General features: G+C 41.9%; 1 protein-coding gene across 7 annotated transcripts in view; it reads left to right on the forward strand.

Moving 5' to 3' along the window:
- APLP2 (amyloid beta precursor like protein 2) overlaps positions 1-8,471 on the forward strand; it is a 50,217-nt gene extending 41,746 nt beyond the window's left edge. For 4 of the 7 annotated variants that reach the window (XM_075280135.1, XM_075280136.1, XM_075280139.1 and 1 more), the window contains 4 exons: positions 2,614-2,690; positions 2,927-3,001; positions 6,310-6,465; positions 6,947-8,471. In XM_075280135.1, the coding sequence (XP_075136236.1) occupies positions 2,614-2,690; positions 2,927-3,001; positions 6,310-6,465; positions 6,947-7,048 (410 nt within the window). In that variant the 3' untranslated portion in view covers positions 7,049-8,471. The remainder of the gene's footprint in view (positions 1-2,613; positions 2,691-2,926; positions 3,002-6,309; positions 6,466-6,946) is intronic. The other 3 variants (XM_075280137.1, XM_075280138.1, XM_075280141.1) reach the window with 1 other exon arrangement.
- The last annotated feature ends 4,700 nt before the right edge of the window (positions 8,472-13,171 follow it).

Consider the following 13,171-nt stretch of genomic DNA (forward strand, 5'->3'; position numbering starts at 1 on the left):
AGTGTTTCCTGTAAGGTAACTGCTCATCTAATGCCCTGCAAGTAGGATCCTGAGGACTTAGAGCATCTAGATGTCTCTGACTGTGGAGCTGGTTGGAAGCTTTACACTCCCAGAAAAATCTTCAAAGGATTCAGTCTTCCGAAACGAAGGCATCATTGTATAATAAGTCCTGTAACTTTCTGAAATACTTTGTTTCTATTTCTTATAGTTTTAAAGATCTCTGCTGGCAGGTAAAATGTTTTAGGGTATGTTCACAGAGTTTTTCGGCAGCGGATTTTGACGCAGAATCTGCCTCAAAATCCGCTGCCAAAAACTGCTCCCCTTGACTTCAATGGGACCCAATCGCTTCTTTTGTCCGCTAGACTCCCTCCTGATTAGGCCCATTCATTCGGGCCTAATCTGTAGCTGAATGCTACGATGGGGTGCCGGTGCACTGCATCGGCATTCTGTCGCGGCTAGCCACGCAGTATATTCACATCTGGAATCCGTTTTCTGCCGCATGAACGTACCCTTAGGGTAAGTTCACACGGAGTAAAATGGAGTGTAATTTTACTCGTGTAAAAAAAATTTACGCGCGTATTTTGGAGCTTTTTTTTTTTTTTAACGTGGCGTTTACGGAGCATTTTTGGAGCGTTTACGCGTGTAGAAAAACACGCTTCCGTAAACACTCCAAAAAAACGCTCCGTAAACGCCACGTGTAAAAAAAAAAAAAAGCTCCAAAATACGCGCGTAAATTTTTTACACGTGTAAAATTACACTCCAAAATGCACTCCATTTTACTCCGTGTGAACTTACCCTTAGATTGCAGAAACTGGAAACTCATCCTCAGTCCTGCTATACATCAGATTTTAACTAATTGCATCCTGTTCAAATTTTTTGCCTGAAAGAGACTTTTAATGTAAGCCTTCAGTTTTATCATTAACTTTAGGCCTCATGCACGTGACAGATTGTGAAGCCCAAGGGGGTCTTGATGCTTTGTTCCGATGATTATAGAGCAGGTCCTACCCTGATCGTCACAATTGAATGGATCAGAACCCCATTGGAATCAGTGGGGGACAAGAAGGCTCTGTCATCGGAATGCATTCCACAATATAACCGCCACCGTAGCCCGCACAGCCGGTCATGTGCATGAGGCCTTAATGGTATGAAGGATTTAAATAGAAGGCTTTAGTCCAAATCAATTTTCAGTCAAATACTGATCAATTCAAGACAGATCAGTCAAGCCCTAAACCTTGCTAGAAATGTAAGCAGACTTATAGCTTATTGAAGCAGCTGAGTTTCTCAGTTGTGTGATGTCCAGGATCTGTTGGGGAAAAAACGCACTTTTTTTTTTTTTTCACAGATCGAACTCTAATTTACCATTATTTTCACTGAGGTTAATGGGTTCTTAGTCATGACTGAGATTTCGGGTGTGTGAATTTAGTGTTAGCTCACAGGATTAAACTGGGCTCAGTTGTGCTCAATCTTTAACCTGTGAACTGTATTTGGTTTATAAAGACTTTCTACTTCACATTTTGTCCCCATTTATTAATGGCAAGCAGAGATCTTTAAACACTAAAATTCAAAGTATGTTAGAAAGTTCTAAAACTTTTCATTGTACAGAGATATAACTGTACCTCCAAATATATAGAAAAATGTTGAAAGTGCAAGAACGTGCCCAATCTTTTTTTCTCCTTACAATGCACAGCAGATTCTGCATGGACCGGCAGCATCCATTTTTGCAGACTTGTCTGAAACAGAGCGTCCTTGTTTAGTCTCTGAGGCTCATTTATCCAGTAGGATGTAAAGCAAGTCTATTTTGCTGATGCTCTTAGATATAGGAGCCTCGGAGACAAAATCGGGCAATCTGTCTCCTAATACATAGATATTAATGGTCGTGGGGACTATGGCTATTCTGCTCAGTTATTTAAAAGCAGAATCTGCTATGCAATGTTCGAAAAACTGTCAGCAACATTAGAGGTGCAATTTTAAAGGGGTTATACTGCTTTTTAAAATGTGCTGTATCCATAGGATAGGACATAGATTTTGGATGGTCTGAGGTAGCATCTTAGCTATTTCTTCATGCCTGCTCAAGCTGTAGTGCTACCTCGCCATACTTTTTAGTGGTCATAGTGAGTATTGCAGCAAATTGTCCAATTCAAGTCTATAGTACAACCACTGCAGTACTCACTATGACCACTATTAAAAGCACAGTGAATGAGATTTGCAGGCGTCTCTGCAGTCGCCTGTCGATATAAAATTTGTCTTATTTTATGGATAGAACAGATTTTAAAAAGCTGGATAACTTTTTGCATAAATTCAATCTTACAATTTGACTACAAAGGAATCATTAAATTATCTCATTATTTAAACTGCACCATTATGTCACCACAAAATGGCATTTGCTGACATCCCACTGCACGCCGTCTTGCTGATGGGACATGTACAGAATTTCCCAACGTATATTTCAAAATTGTTGGATACCTGGTGTATCTAAGCAGCTTTTAACATTTAAAACCACAGTTCATAACAGTAGTTCTTGGCAGTTGCACTCTGTTCTTGACCATCACGTGGCGGCAGAAACTTCATGTCCTTGATTCTAGTCTCTGATTTAATAACACTGTCTTTTTCCAGGCTCTGGCATGGCTGACAACAAGCCACTTATTGGTGCCGAGGAGAAGATCCTGAACAGTAAAGCTGATAAGAAAGTGGTGAGAACAAACTGTCATCCTGTCTTTTTTTTTTTTCTCATGTGTTTTTTAAGCAATGATGTAATGTCTGTGGGGTCCCCCCATACAGTCTCACTGCAGATAGTTCCAGTAACTGCACAGACACTGCCCCCTCCCCTGATTCTTCATTCTTTTGCCGTTTCATTACATTTCCATACCTTTTGTGTTTTTTGTTTTTTTGAATTTATATTTTCTGTTAATCTCACGACTGTTTCCAGGTCATTGATGAGACCCTGGATGTGAAGGAAATGATTTTCAATGCAGAAAGAGTCAGTGGACTTGTGGATGAGCCGGTATGTATGTCTGTGAGATGTTTCTGTGGTTGCCAGAGGCTTCATGTATGTTGTGTGTCTTCCCACGTGATCTCAATTTTCCTGCTGTTCACCAAAAGAAACCGATCTAGAAATTCTTCCCCCTCCTGTCCTATCTAGCCAGAAATGGACATTAAGTTGGTATCGTCACATTGTACATGCAGTCTTATTGGTTAGCATCACGTTATAGAGCAGGTGGAGCCGGACGGATTGCTGTATAGCTTTGTAAGGAAGAATTCAGTTTACCATTTCTTTAGCCATCAAATCCTCTGCTTTTTCTTTGCTTAGGAGTCAGTAGGTGGTTCTTAGATGACCAGTCATATGGGGTAGGCTGTGTGACAGCAGATAGGGCCACTCGATAGACTCCTGAGCTTAGAAAGAACAGAGTTAAATGACCAGTTATACACGCTATCCATTTGCTCACAATACAGACACTTTTCACAATTGCTTTACACATACTTGTTAGCTGTTGTTCTTATGCAACACTACTTTCCATCTATGCTACCTGTGTACTCTATCCACATCAGTTCTTCTCTACTTCCCTCACCATTGTACAGCTCTCATATACGTTTTACTTTAACAAACCTAAACCCTTTAATTCCACTGATAAATAGCCCCCATAAATCAATGATGCACTTTGTCTTTATTCTCCTCCTACTAGCTGCTGGGGACATCAACCCAGTGCAACACACTTGAGTATATTTCACTTATTCCTTATTAAATATCTTAAACTAGTATCCCTCACTGAAACTTGGATTCATCACATTGATACTGCCTCCCCCCTCTCTCTCTTAGTGGGCTTCCTCCTATAACCTGACTTGAACATTCCCAGTAACACCCCTGTCTCCCTTGCTGCTTGCCACTTATTTGTCTTTTACAACTTTCTACTTCTCCCACCAACAAATATTGCAATAACATTGATCTGGTCTTCCTCTGACTCCTTTTTGTTTCTAGATTTACTAATCCCTTTCTCTCACCTTCCTGACCTAAACCTTCTTTTTTGCCTTGAATAATGTCTCTCCTACACAACACCCATTGTACTTATAGGAATCCACTCGCTGTTAACAACCAGCACCTCAGACACTTTACGGTCACCACTGCCCCATCTCTTCACTCTCCTGTCCCAACCTGGCCACCATTCACTATAATGAAACTTAAAAGTGCACTGGATGAGGCAGCTTCCCCGTCCACCCAAACCTTTTGACAGACTGCAGCTACCCTGGTGCATGCCACATATGCGGTTTTTTGACAGTTGTGCTCTAGATGTGCTGAACGTGAAAGTCATACACCTGCAGACGTCCTTCACTTCACGTTTATGCTCCAAACACAAAACTGTACCCTTCACATTCCAAAATAGCCTATTTTACCCTCTCCTCTCTCTCCAATAACGCCCAAGGTTCAGGTGCCTGTCAGACCTCTGTGCTGAGGACCTGGCCACTTCAAAGACCATGAGGAAATCTCCCAAGCCCCAGATACCATTGATTCCCTCACCTACTATACTTCAACCTCTTCACTCTCATCCTTTGAGCCAATTACAAAATTTGTCTCCCAGCCTCTTTCCTCTCCTTCTACTACTTGTTTGAGGTACCCTATTCCCTTATACTGTCTCCATTCTATCACTGACAGTCACTACTTATCTTACTAAAATGGCGTCTTTCTTCTGGAAACTTTCCTTCCTTTTTACACCTGCTGTTATAACTCCACTACTGAAAAATCCTCTCCTGAACCTTCCTGTTTTGTTACAGACCCATCTCTAACATCCTCTTCAACCCCAAAACTTAAAAGGTAGTGGATTATACCAAACATTTCAAAGTCTCGTCTCGATGCCTTGCAATCTCCCTCCTACACATTACTGCATTGCCCCTTACAAAAGTTCCCTATTCCCCCCCCCCTTCCAGCTAAACTCTCCCCATTACAGTCTATCCTGAATGCAGGAGCCAGACTCCGCTATCATTCTAAATTCTACACTGGTGTCTGTGCCAGTCACTGTAGTGGTTGCTTATTCACAAAAAATACAATATAAACTTGTCACCCACATCTACGAAGCTCTCCATGGTGCCGCACCTCACTACATTTTTTTCCCTCATCTGTTTAACGTGCTCTTTGTTTCGCCAAAGACCTAAGACTAACATTCTCTAATCAGAATCTCACTCCTATCTTCGTTTTCTCCCATGCTGCACCAGTCCTCTGGAATGCACTACCTCAGTCATATTCACGTCACTTCTTCTACAGTATCAGGCGTGCTTTTAGGCCAACTTTTCTTCAGTCAGGATTATCACATTTCCTAATTTAACATACACAAGGGATATATGCATACAGCGGAAATGGAAGGGAAATTTGAGGTGAATTTCCGATCCTTCCAGCATCCTGCTGTGAAAAGCTGAAGCAGAGCTTCAGTCTTCAGCTGCCGAATAGGCTTGGATGAATGATCATTGGAGCGGTACATGCCACAGACTCTGGCTGAATCGGCTCAGAATTCATGGCAAGATGGAGCAGGACACTTTCAGCATCTTGCTTTCATCTTTGCTTCTCAGTGAAAACAATGGAAGGGATATGGAAGGTGGAGTTTGTTGCTGATTTTGCTGTGGAATCCTCCTCAGAATCAGCATGGAATTTCTCTGTGTGAACATTCCCTTATAGCTCAGCATCTGCTGGTTGTCTGATGTGTGTTATGCAGATTATTTGTGGTTCTACATTGTATTTTATTAGTGTCTTCTCATCCTGCCTGTGGTGTGTGGGGACTGAGTGATATGGACATACATTGTACAGGTGAAATCTCCATGTGCTGAGACACTGTGAATGCAGCTCTATATGTTAAGTACTATCAGGTGACTGTTTCACAATCTTTCGGCTGCTTATAATTTCATGTTCATAGCCATCTTAAGACAAGAGGTAACAATAGAATTGTTACTGGAGTATGAATACAAGACAAAGGATTTACGTTATGATACACAGTGAAACCTCTCCAAAAAACCAGCACTACATTTCACCATATATTAAGCATACTGGCCATCTTCTTAATGAATTTTTGTATGTTCATGCAAGAGGTTTCATTGTGCTACATTGGGTCCCTGAGATATGATCACTTCATGGTAACTATATAGGTCATGGGGCAGTGTAGACTTGGAGGAGACTGTCACAGCTACTGTGGTAGTGGTGTCAACCCCTTGCAGTTTTCTGGTTAGGGTAAGGGCGGTGGATGCAGCTTTTGTATGTCTTTCTAATCCATGCATTGCTTTTACTTGTTGGGGCAATGCCACGGTCTTCATCTGCTTTCATTTCTCCTCCAGGACTCTGATGGATCTCTCCGCACTGAGTTAAGTTTCAGCAGCAACACTTTAATTGGTCTCCTGGTCATCGCTGTGGCAATTGCTACCATTATTGTCATCAGTCTGGTTCTGCTGAGGAAGAGACAGTATGGAACAATCAGCCATGGAATTGTAGAGGTGAGGACTGAATTACACATAAAGGGATCTTCCACTGCTCACATGCCGTTAGAACTCCCCTTTAAGTTACTGATGGGCTGAAGCTGACTCAGTTTGTGGCTGTTTGCCTCTGATCTGGTTGGTGTAACGTTATTTCTCAGAGCGTTGGTTATTAAAGATCTCCGTGAGGGTTTACGCAAGAAATGGCTAAATCTAGTCATATCAAGGATATTGTATTTTTCTGCTCACCATTGCATTTACATCACTGCTTTGTGGATCTCCTTTTTGTGACCTCGTTCAAATTGCCATTTTGGTACAGTGAACACTCCATACTCAAAGATCTGTATAGGGTTTTACAGTGATCTCTGACCAGTCTGCAGACCTGTGGCAAATCACAAGATAACCACACACTACTTGTTTTCTATGCAGATGGGGACGTTGAAGACGCCTCAACTGTACTTAAACATTGATATATATATATATATATTTTTTATATATATAGGTGGATCCCATGTTAACCCCTGAAGAACGTCACTTGAACAAGATGCAGAATCACGGCTATGAGAACCCCACCTACAAATACCTGGAGCAGATGCAGATCTAAGAGCAAGGGGGAGGGGTTTGGGAAGGGATGGGGGGGATTCTACATAAGCCTGGGTCAGGTATGTAGTTGGAAATGGGGCCAAAGATTCTGGGTGGGCATTGATTTGGGTTTCACTGCTGACCAATGGTGTTGGAGAGAGTTTGTCCATTACCCCGGGCACTGATGGACTCTGATCACTTCCCAGATTTTTTTTCCATTCTTTTAAACGGGTGACAGGATTAGGGTTAATACAGAGTCTTCACTGAATATTTTATCTTTTGTCGTATTTTGTTTTTTATGAATCAGATGCCATCACTGTGTGAGTCTCCTGCATACAATATACATAGATATAAATATATATATATATGGATGGGACCAGTTGTTTCCGCAGGTCTCTGTAGGATGCTTTTTGCCTCTTTCTAATCGCTTATTTAAGAGACATAGAAAAATCGTCAAAATGTAAAAAAAAAATAAAAAGAAAAAAAAAATTCAATCAGAACATGAAAGATGCAAACAATCAGGAAGGGAACAGTATATGTCCCTGTAGATTTTATTTTTGGATGGATGGCACTTTTATGAAGTAATGGCAGGTGGAGGTAATCTGTGCTTACATTACAGAAGTACAACTCCCAGCCTGTGCTGGAAATCCTTGCTGAGTCTTGTAATGCAACCGCTATTGTCATGCCAGAGGTTGCCAACTCCTTTTCTATGGAGGTGAAAATAAAAGGGGAGGGGGTGACAGTACTTTCTTAAAATGGTGCCCTCTCCCCTACCCCATAACGTTCCAAACTGGAGGATGATCTAATCCTGCAGCCTTTGTACTACTGATGTGTATTCTGGGCCGGCTCATTGCCACTGCGGTGACCACCTGGTTTTGTTCTTGCTCTTATTACTAGTAAAGTCGGTCGTTTCATTCCTGGGAGTTCTGTTTGGGATCGCACGCCACACTGGAACTACTGCACTTTACTGACACCACTCCCTTCCTATATGAAAGCTTTATTGGTAATGAGAACAAGATGGTGGTAGAACAGTTGCATAAGGTGAAGATGCTGACTGGTGCCAGATCCCGCATTAAGGTTTTGGGTCCAGAGTCAATAATTCTGTGTGTCAGAACGGGGAGACTGGCAGCTATTCCTCGCCTCTCTCCCTGTTCTCCGCCACAGCTTTCCCCCCACCCTGTGTCTGTTTGGCTTGTAATCAGCAAATCATCTCTGTCTAAGGTTCTGGTAACCTGTGGTTGTGTCTTTTACCCTGCTCTCTTGTTTTACTGTGTTTTTTTTTTTTTTTGGTTTGTTTTATTTTATTTTTTTTTTCCTCTCCCTGAATTTTTAATTTCAATCGCACTATGCACAGATTCAAGTTTTAACCTGCAAGATCCCTTGTGTGTTCTGTGGGGAATGTAAAAATTGAAGAAAACACGTCAATAAACACTAACTTCCATAAATTGGGTGCCTCCAAGTGTTTTTGTTCTTTCTATGAAGTTTTGTCTCTGCCTACACAAAGCATGTGTCCAGTCCAAGGTTTATTCTGAGTTATAGGATGATATTCAGCAGGGACAACGTGGGATATATAGTTTTTATCTTTAAACTGCAATTTCCTATAGTTTTGCTGTGCCATTTTCAGACAGTATCTCGTTCAGGTGAAGCACATGGTTCCAATGTGTTTCACCTGTAGGAGCTTTTAAAGGATTTTTTTGTGACCCAATTGAGATAATATCTAAACCTGTAGCTGACCTGTTCTCACTTTGTCTACTATCAAGCAGAACAGATACAACTAATGACTGAAGACTTAAAATGTACCAAAGCTTTTTTTTTTTTTTTTCATGGACAGGTCAATATAACAAATATAATATGCTCTCCTTAAAAAAAAAAAAAAAAAAAAAGTCTATTTTTCTTTCTCTTGCTTCTGTTCCCATCACACCCTTCATTCAGTAGTTCTGTACGGTCTGTGGAGAGGACGAGATCAAGGGAGACATGAAGCAGTCTATAGCATCCAAGAAGTCGTCTCTCTTACATCAGAGCTGAAGGAGAATTCACCTGATAAGCTAAGGGACCTCCTTATCTTTATCATCATCTTCTTCACCCCATAGCGTAGACTTCTCTTACCTTCAGCTTAAAGCTGAACAGACATGTGTCCCATATGATATGGGACATAAGCATGTGAAGAAATAGCAAGCATTATAATATATTACATTAAAGAAGGTTGTCCTATTGATTTACAAAAATAAGTTTTTAGTCATCTTTTTCCTGTCCCTGTCATGTCAGTCAGAAGCATACTTGCCATTTAAGGGTTGGTTCACATCTGTGTTTGGTAATCAGTTCGGGGAGTCCGCATGGGGACCCCCCCCCCGAACAGAATACCAAATGCAATTGCAAGCGCTGTGCAGTAAAAGCACACGGATCCCCCATAATGAGGTCCGTGTGCTTGCTGCTAGTACTTCACAATCTACTTTCCTCTCTGCATGTTCAGTGTGGAGTTTGCACGGCAAGCACATAGTCTATGGGGTCCGTGTTCTTTTACTGCACAGCGTTTGAAAATGTTTAGTAGTCCGTTCGGGGGTCCCCATGCGAACTCCCCAAATGGATTACCAAATGTAGATGTGAATGAGGGGTAACCCCTCATATGCTGCGGTCAAGTCGTACTCACGACATGCTCTTTCTACGGGCGGTTTCCGCCAGCTGAATCAGCCGCGGACATCTGCCTCACGACATCTCCCTCCTGACTAGGCCCATTCATTTGGGCCTAATCCGAAGCGGAATGCCGTGGCTAGCCGTTATTTTTTGTCTGGAATCTGAGGCGGCCACAGCATCAAAATCCTGATCAGAAAACCCTGCCTAAGGCATCGGATTACTAATAATTACTTCAGCCATAAATTCAACATGTACTGTGACAAGTTCAGGAGGGTTTGTGCAATTTTAATTTGACTGATAGTGGGTTAAAGTATCACTACAGGTAGGTACTAAACTGAAAGCATCACTATAACCTCCATTTTCAATAATGTTCTTGGCATCCTCATTCTACTTCATCGGTGCATAAATATCAGATCTTTGACAACTTATTTAATATACATAGAGAGACGTTAACCCCTTGCAGTTCGCCCGCTCCCATTCATTCCTATAGGAGCGAGGTATTTGAAACTAGAGTTTCGAACAGTATTCGCTCTTTGCTTTCTCTCGCGATATATATATATATATATATATATATATATATATATATATATATATATATATATATAATAATATGCATCTGCCTGCAACTTCCCCTGCGGGTTGGTGGTGGTGTTGCAGTGCACAGTTGCTATATTGTTGGCGGAGAAGATCCACCGTGCGCCTATGTGGACCCCCTTTGCCCCTGCATTGCTCTTCCCCCGTACCCTCCTGTGGGCCGCGCTCCCACGGAAACCCTTCTGCCCAGGCACTCTCCTTGTACCCCCTAAACTCTGTCCAGCGCACCATCCTCCTGCACCCCCCCATGTCCCTAAATGGCTTTCCCGTTGAACCACCGCTCCCAAATTCTACAGTCCTTCGGCGCTGCCCAGGCCCCCTGCACACCTTGACCGCGGCCCAAACTATTATGATTTAGGATGTCAAAAAGTAATTTGAGTCTCTTCAAGACTTTCTGCATAAACTTCTCACATTGCCAGAAAAAGGGTAAAAATGTAAAACCTTCAATTAATCCATCTGGACTTGAGCTTTTAAGTCAGGAAATCCTCTGTTCTTCCTCTTGCACGAGAATCCTATTCAGAACCCAGAATCCTTCTGGGTCCCAATTTTTTGCTTTTGTTTGCGAGAGATGCCCCAACTTTTTAGGTATTTGGCATTATCCCAATAAACACACCTGACTTAGTATGTCTGTCTTAGTATGGGCATGCCTTTTTCTGTAGTGACCAAACTTGTATCTTGTCACAGATGTCTACATGAATGTTGGCCAGTTGTTTTTTTGTTTTTTTTGTTTTTTTTTTTTTCTCTCTCAACATATAACTTGGGATGTGTAGGTATTACTGCATATACAATTCTTGTTTGGCTGCTACTAAAAGTATAAACACTTTGTAAACTGATACAGTATACTGCAATTTATTAAGTATCCATAGAAAGACCACTTTCATTCATACGTCTAGAACTTTTTCACTTTTTGTCACCTTACAACCACCAACATAAATGTGTTTTGAGATTTTAAGTAATAAACACAAAATAGTAGATAATTGTGAAGGGGAAAGAAAATGGTTTTCAAAATTTTAATCAAAAGTCTGAAATGTGTGATGTGCAAAAGTATTCAGCCCTCAGATACCCTAAATAAAAATCCAATGCAATGAATTGTGACTAGAAGTCACTTAACTAGTTTAATAGAGTCCAGCTGTAATTTAGTCTCCATTATAAATACACCTGTTCTGTGAAGGCCTCAGTGATCTGTAAGAGAACACTAGTGAACAAACAGCATCATAAAGACCAAGGAACTCATCAGACAGGTCAGAGATAACGTTGTGGAGAAGTTTAAAGCAGGGTTGGGTTATAAAAACATATCCCAAGCTTTGAGCAGCAAAAGGATTTTAAATCTATCATCCAAAAAAATGAAGAAAGGATTCTACAACTGCAAACCTACAAAAATATGGCTGTCCACCTAACTAACAGATCCAGCAAGGAGAGCACTAGTCAGAGAAGCAGCCAAGAGGCCCATGGTCACTCTGGAGGAGCTGCAGAAACCCATAGTTCAGGTGGGGGCAATCTGTCAACAGGACAACTATAAGTCGTGCACTCCACAAATCTGACAAGGTGGCAAGAAGAAAACCATTGTTGAAAGAAAGACAAAAGTGCTGTTTGCATTTTGCCACAAGCCATATAAGGGACACAGCAAACATGGAAGAAGGTGCTCTAGTCAGATGACTAAAGCTGAACTTTTTGGCCAAAGTGCTGTGTGTGGTAGAAAAGTAACACTGCTCATCACCCTGAACACACCATCCTCACTGTGAAACATGGCGATGGCAGCATCATACTGCGGGGAAGCTTTTCTTCTGCAGGTACAGGTAGGCTGGTCAGAGTGGATGAGAAGATGGATGGAGCTAAATACAGGGAAGTCCTGGAACAAAACCTTTTGGAGGTTGCAAAAGACTTGAGACTGGGAAGGAGATTCACCTTCCAGCAAGACAATGACTCTAAACATACAGCCAGAGCTACAGTGAATGGTTTAGATCACAGAATATTCATGTGTAAGAATGGCCCAGTCACAGTTTAGACCTAAATCCCATAGAGCATCTGTGACAAGACATGACAGCTACTGTTCACAGACGCTCTCCATCCAATCTGCTTGAGCTTAAAGGGGACCTTTCACCATATCTGGGCACAGGCAGTGTTATATACTGCCGGAAAGCTGACAGTGCGCTGAGTTCACTGTGAGAGCAGGGAGGAACGCCCCCTCCCTCTCCTGATAATGCTCGTCTATGGACGAGCAGTGTGAGCAGAGGGAGGGGGCGTTCCTCCCGGCTCCACAGCACAGCGCGATAGGCGCCGTGAGGCAGAAGGACGTCTCTGGCTAATGGGTCAGAAACGCCCTTCTGACCATAGAAGAGCTACGGTACACAGCGTGTGGAAAGACAGCAGCAACATTTGAACAAAAGCTCGGTGAAGAAACTCGTCCTTTATGATGGTAGAGATGTATTCACAAATGACATAAAAAGTCTCTGAGCAAGTGTTTAAGCCCCTGTATATCCTCTTCAGCATATACCTACAGAAAAGGGGGGAAAAAAAACAAACTAGCACCAGTCAGTGTGGAGCGCTGAAGACTACTTACACCTAAGATGTAGTTAATTGATCAATATCTTTGATGCCTCATCTGCACTTCAGAGAAAAGCATGGAGGTTGGCGGTTGTGATACCCCACAGCATTGTCGAAGTATTCCTGCCTACAGGGTATGTAATATCACAAGATCAATTAGACTCCTGTAGATCTAGCCTATCAGTATTACAGTCACATATACATTTATATGGATTGAAACTAAAGTTCATATCTCCAATAGTGGCTGCCTATTAGATGTCTTCAGAAAAAGGTCATTATTAGAGATGAGCGAACAGTATTCTATCGAACACATGTTCGATCGGATATCACGCTGTTCGCCATGTTCGAATCGAACACCGCGTGGTAAAGTGCGCGA

Source organism: Leptodactylus fuscus, chromosome 6 (genome assembly GCF_031893055.1).
Source record: "Leptodactylus fuscus isolate aLepFus1 chromosome 6, aLepFus1.hap2, whole genome shotgun sequence".
NCBI classification, from domain to species: Eukaryota; Metazoa; Chordata; class Amphibia; order Anura; family Leptodactylidae; genus Leptodactylus; species Leptodactylus fuscus.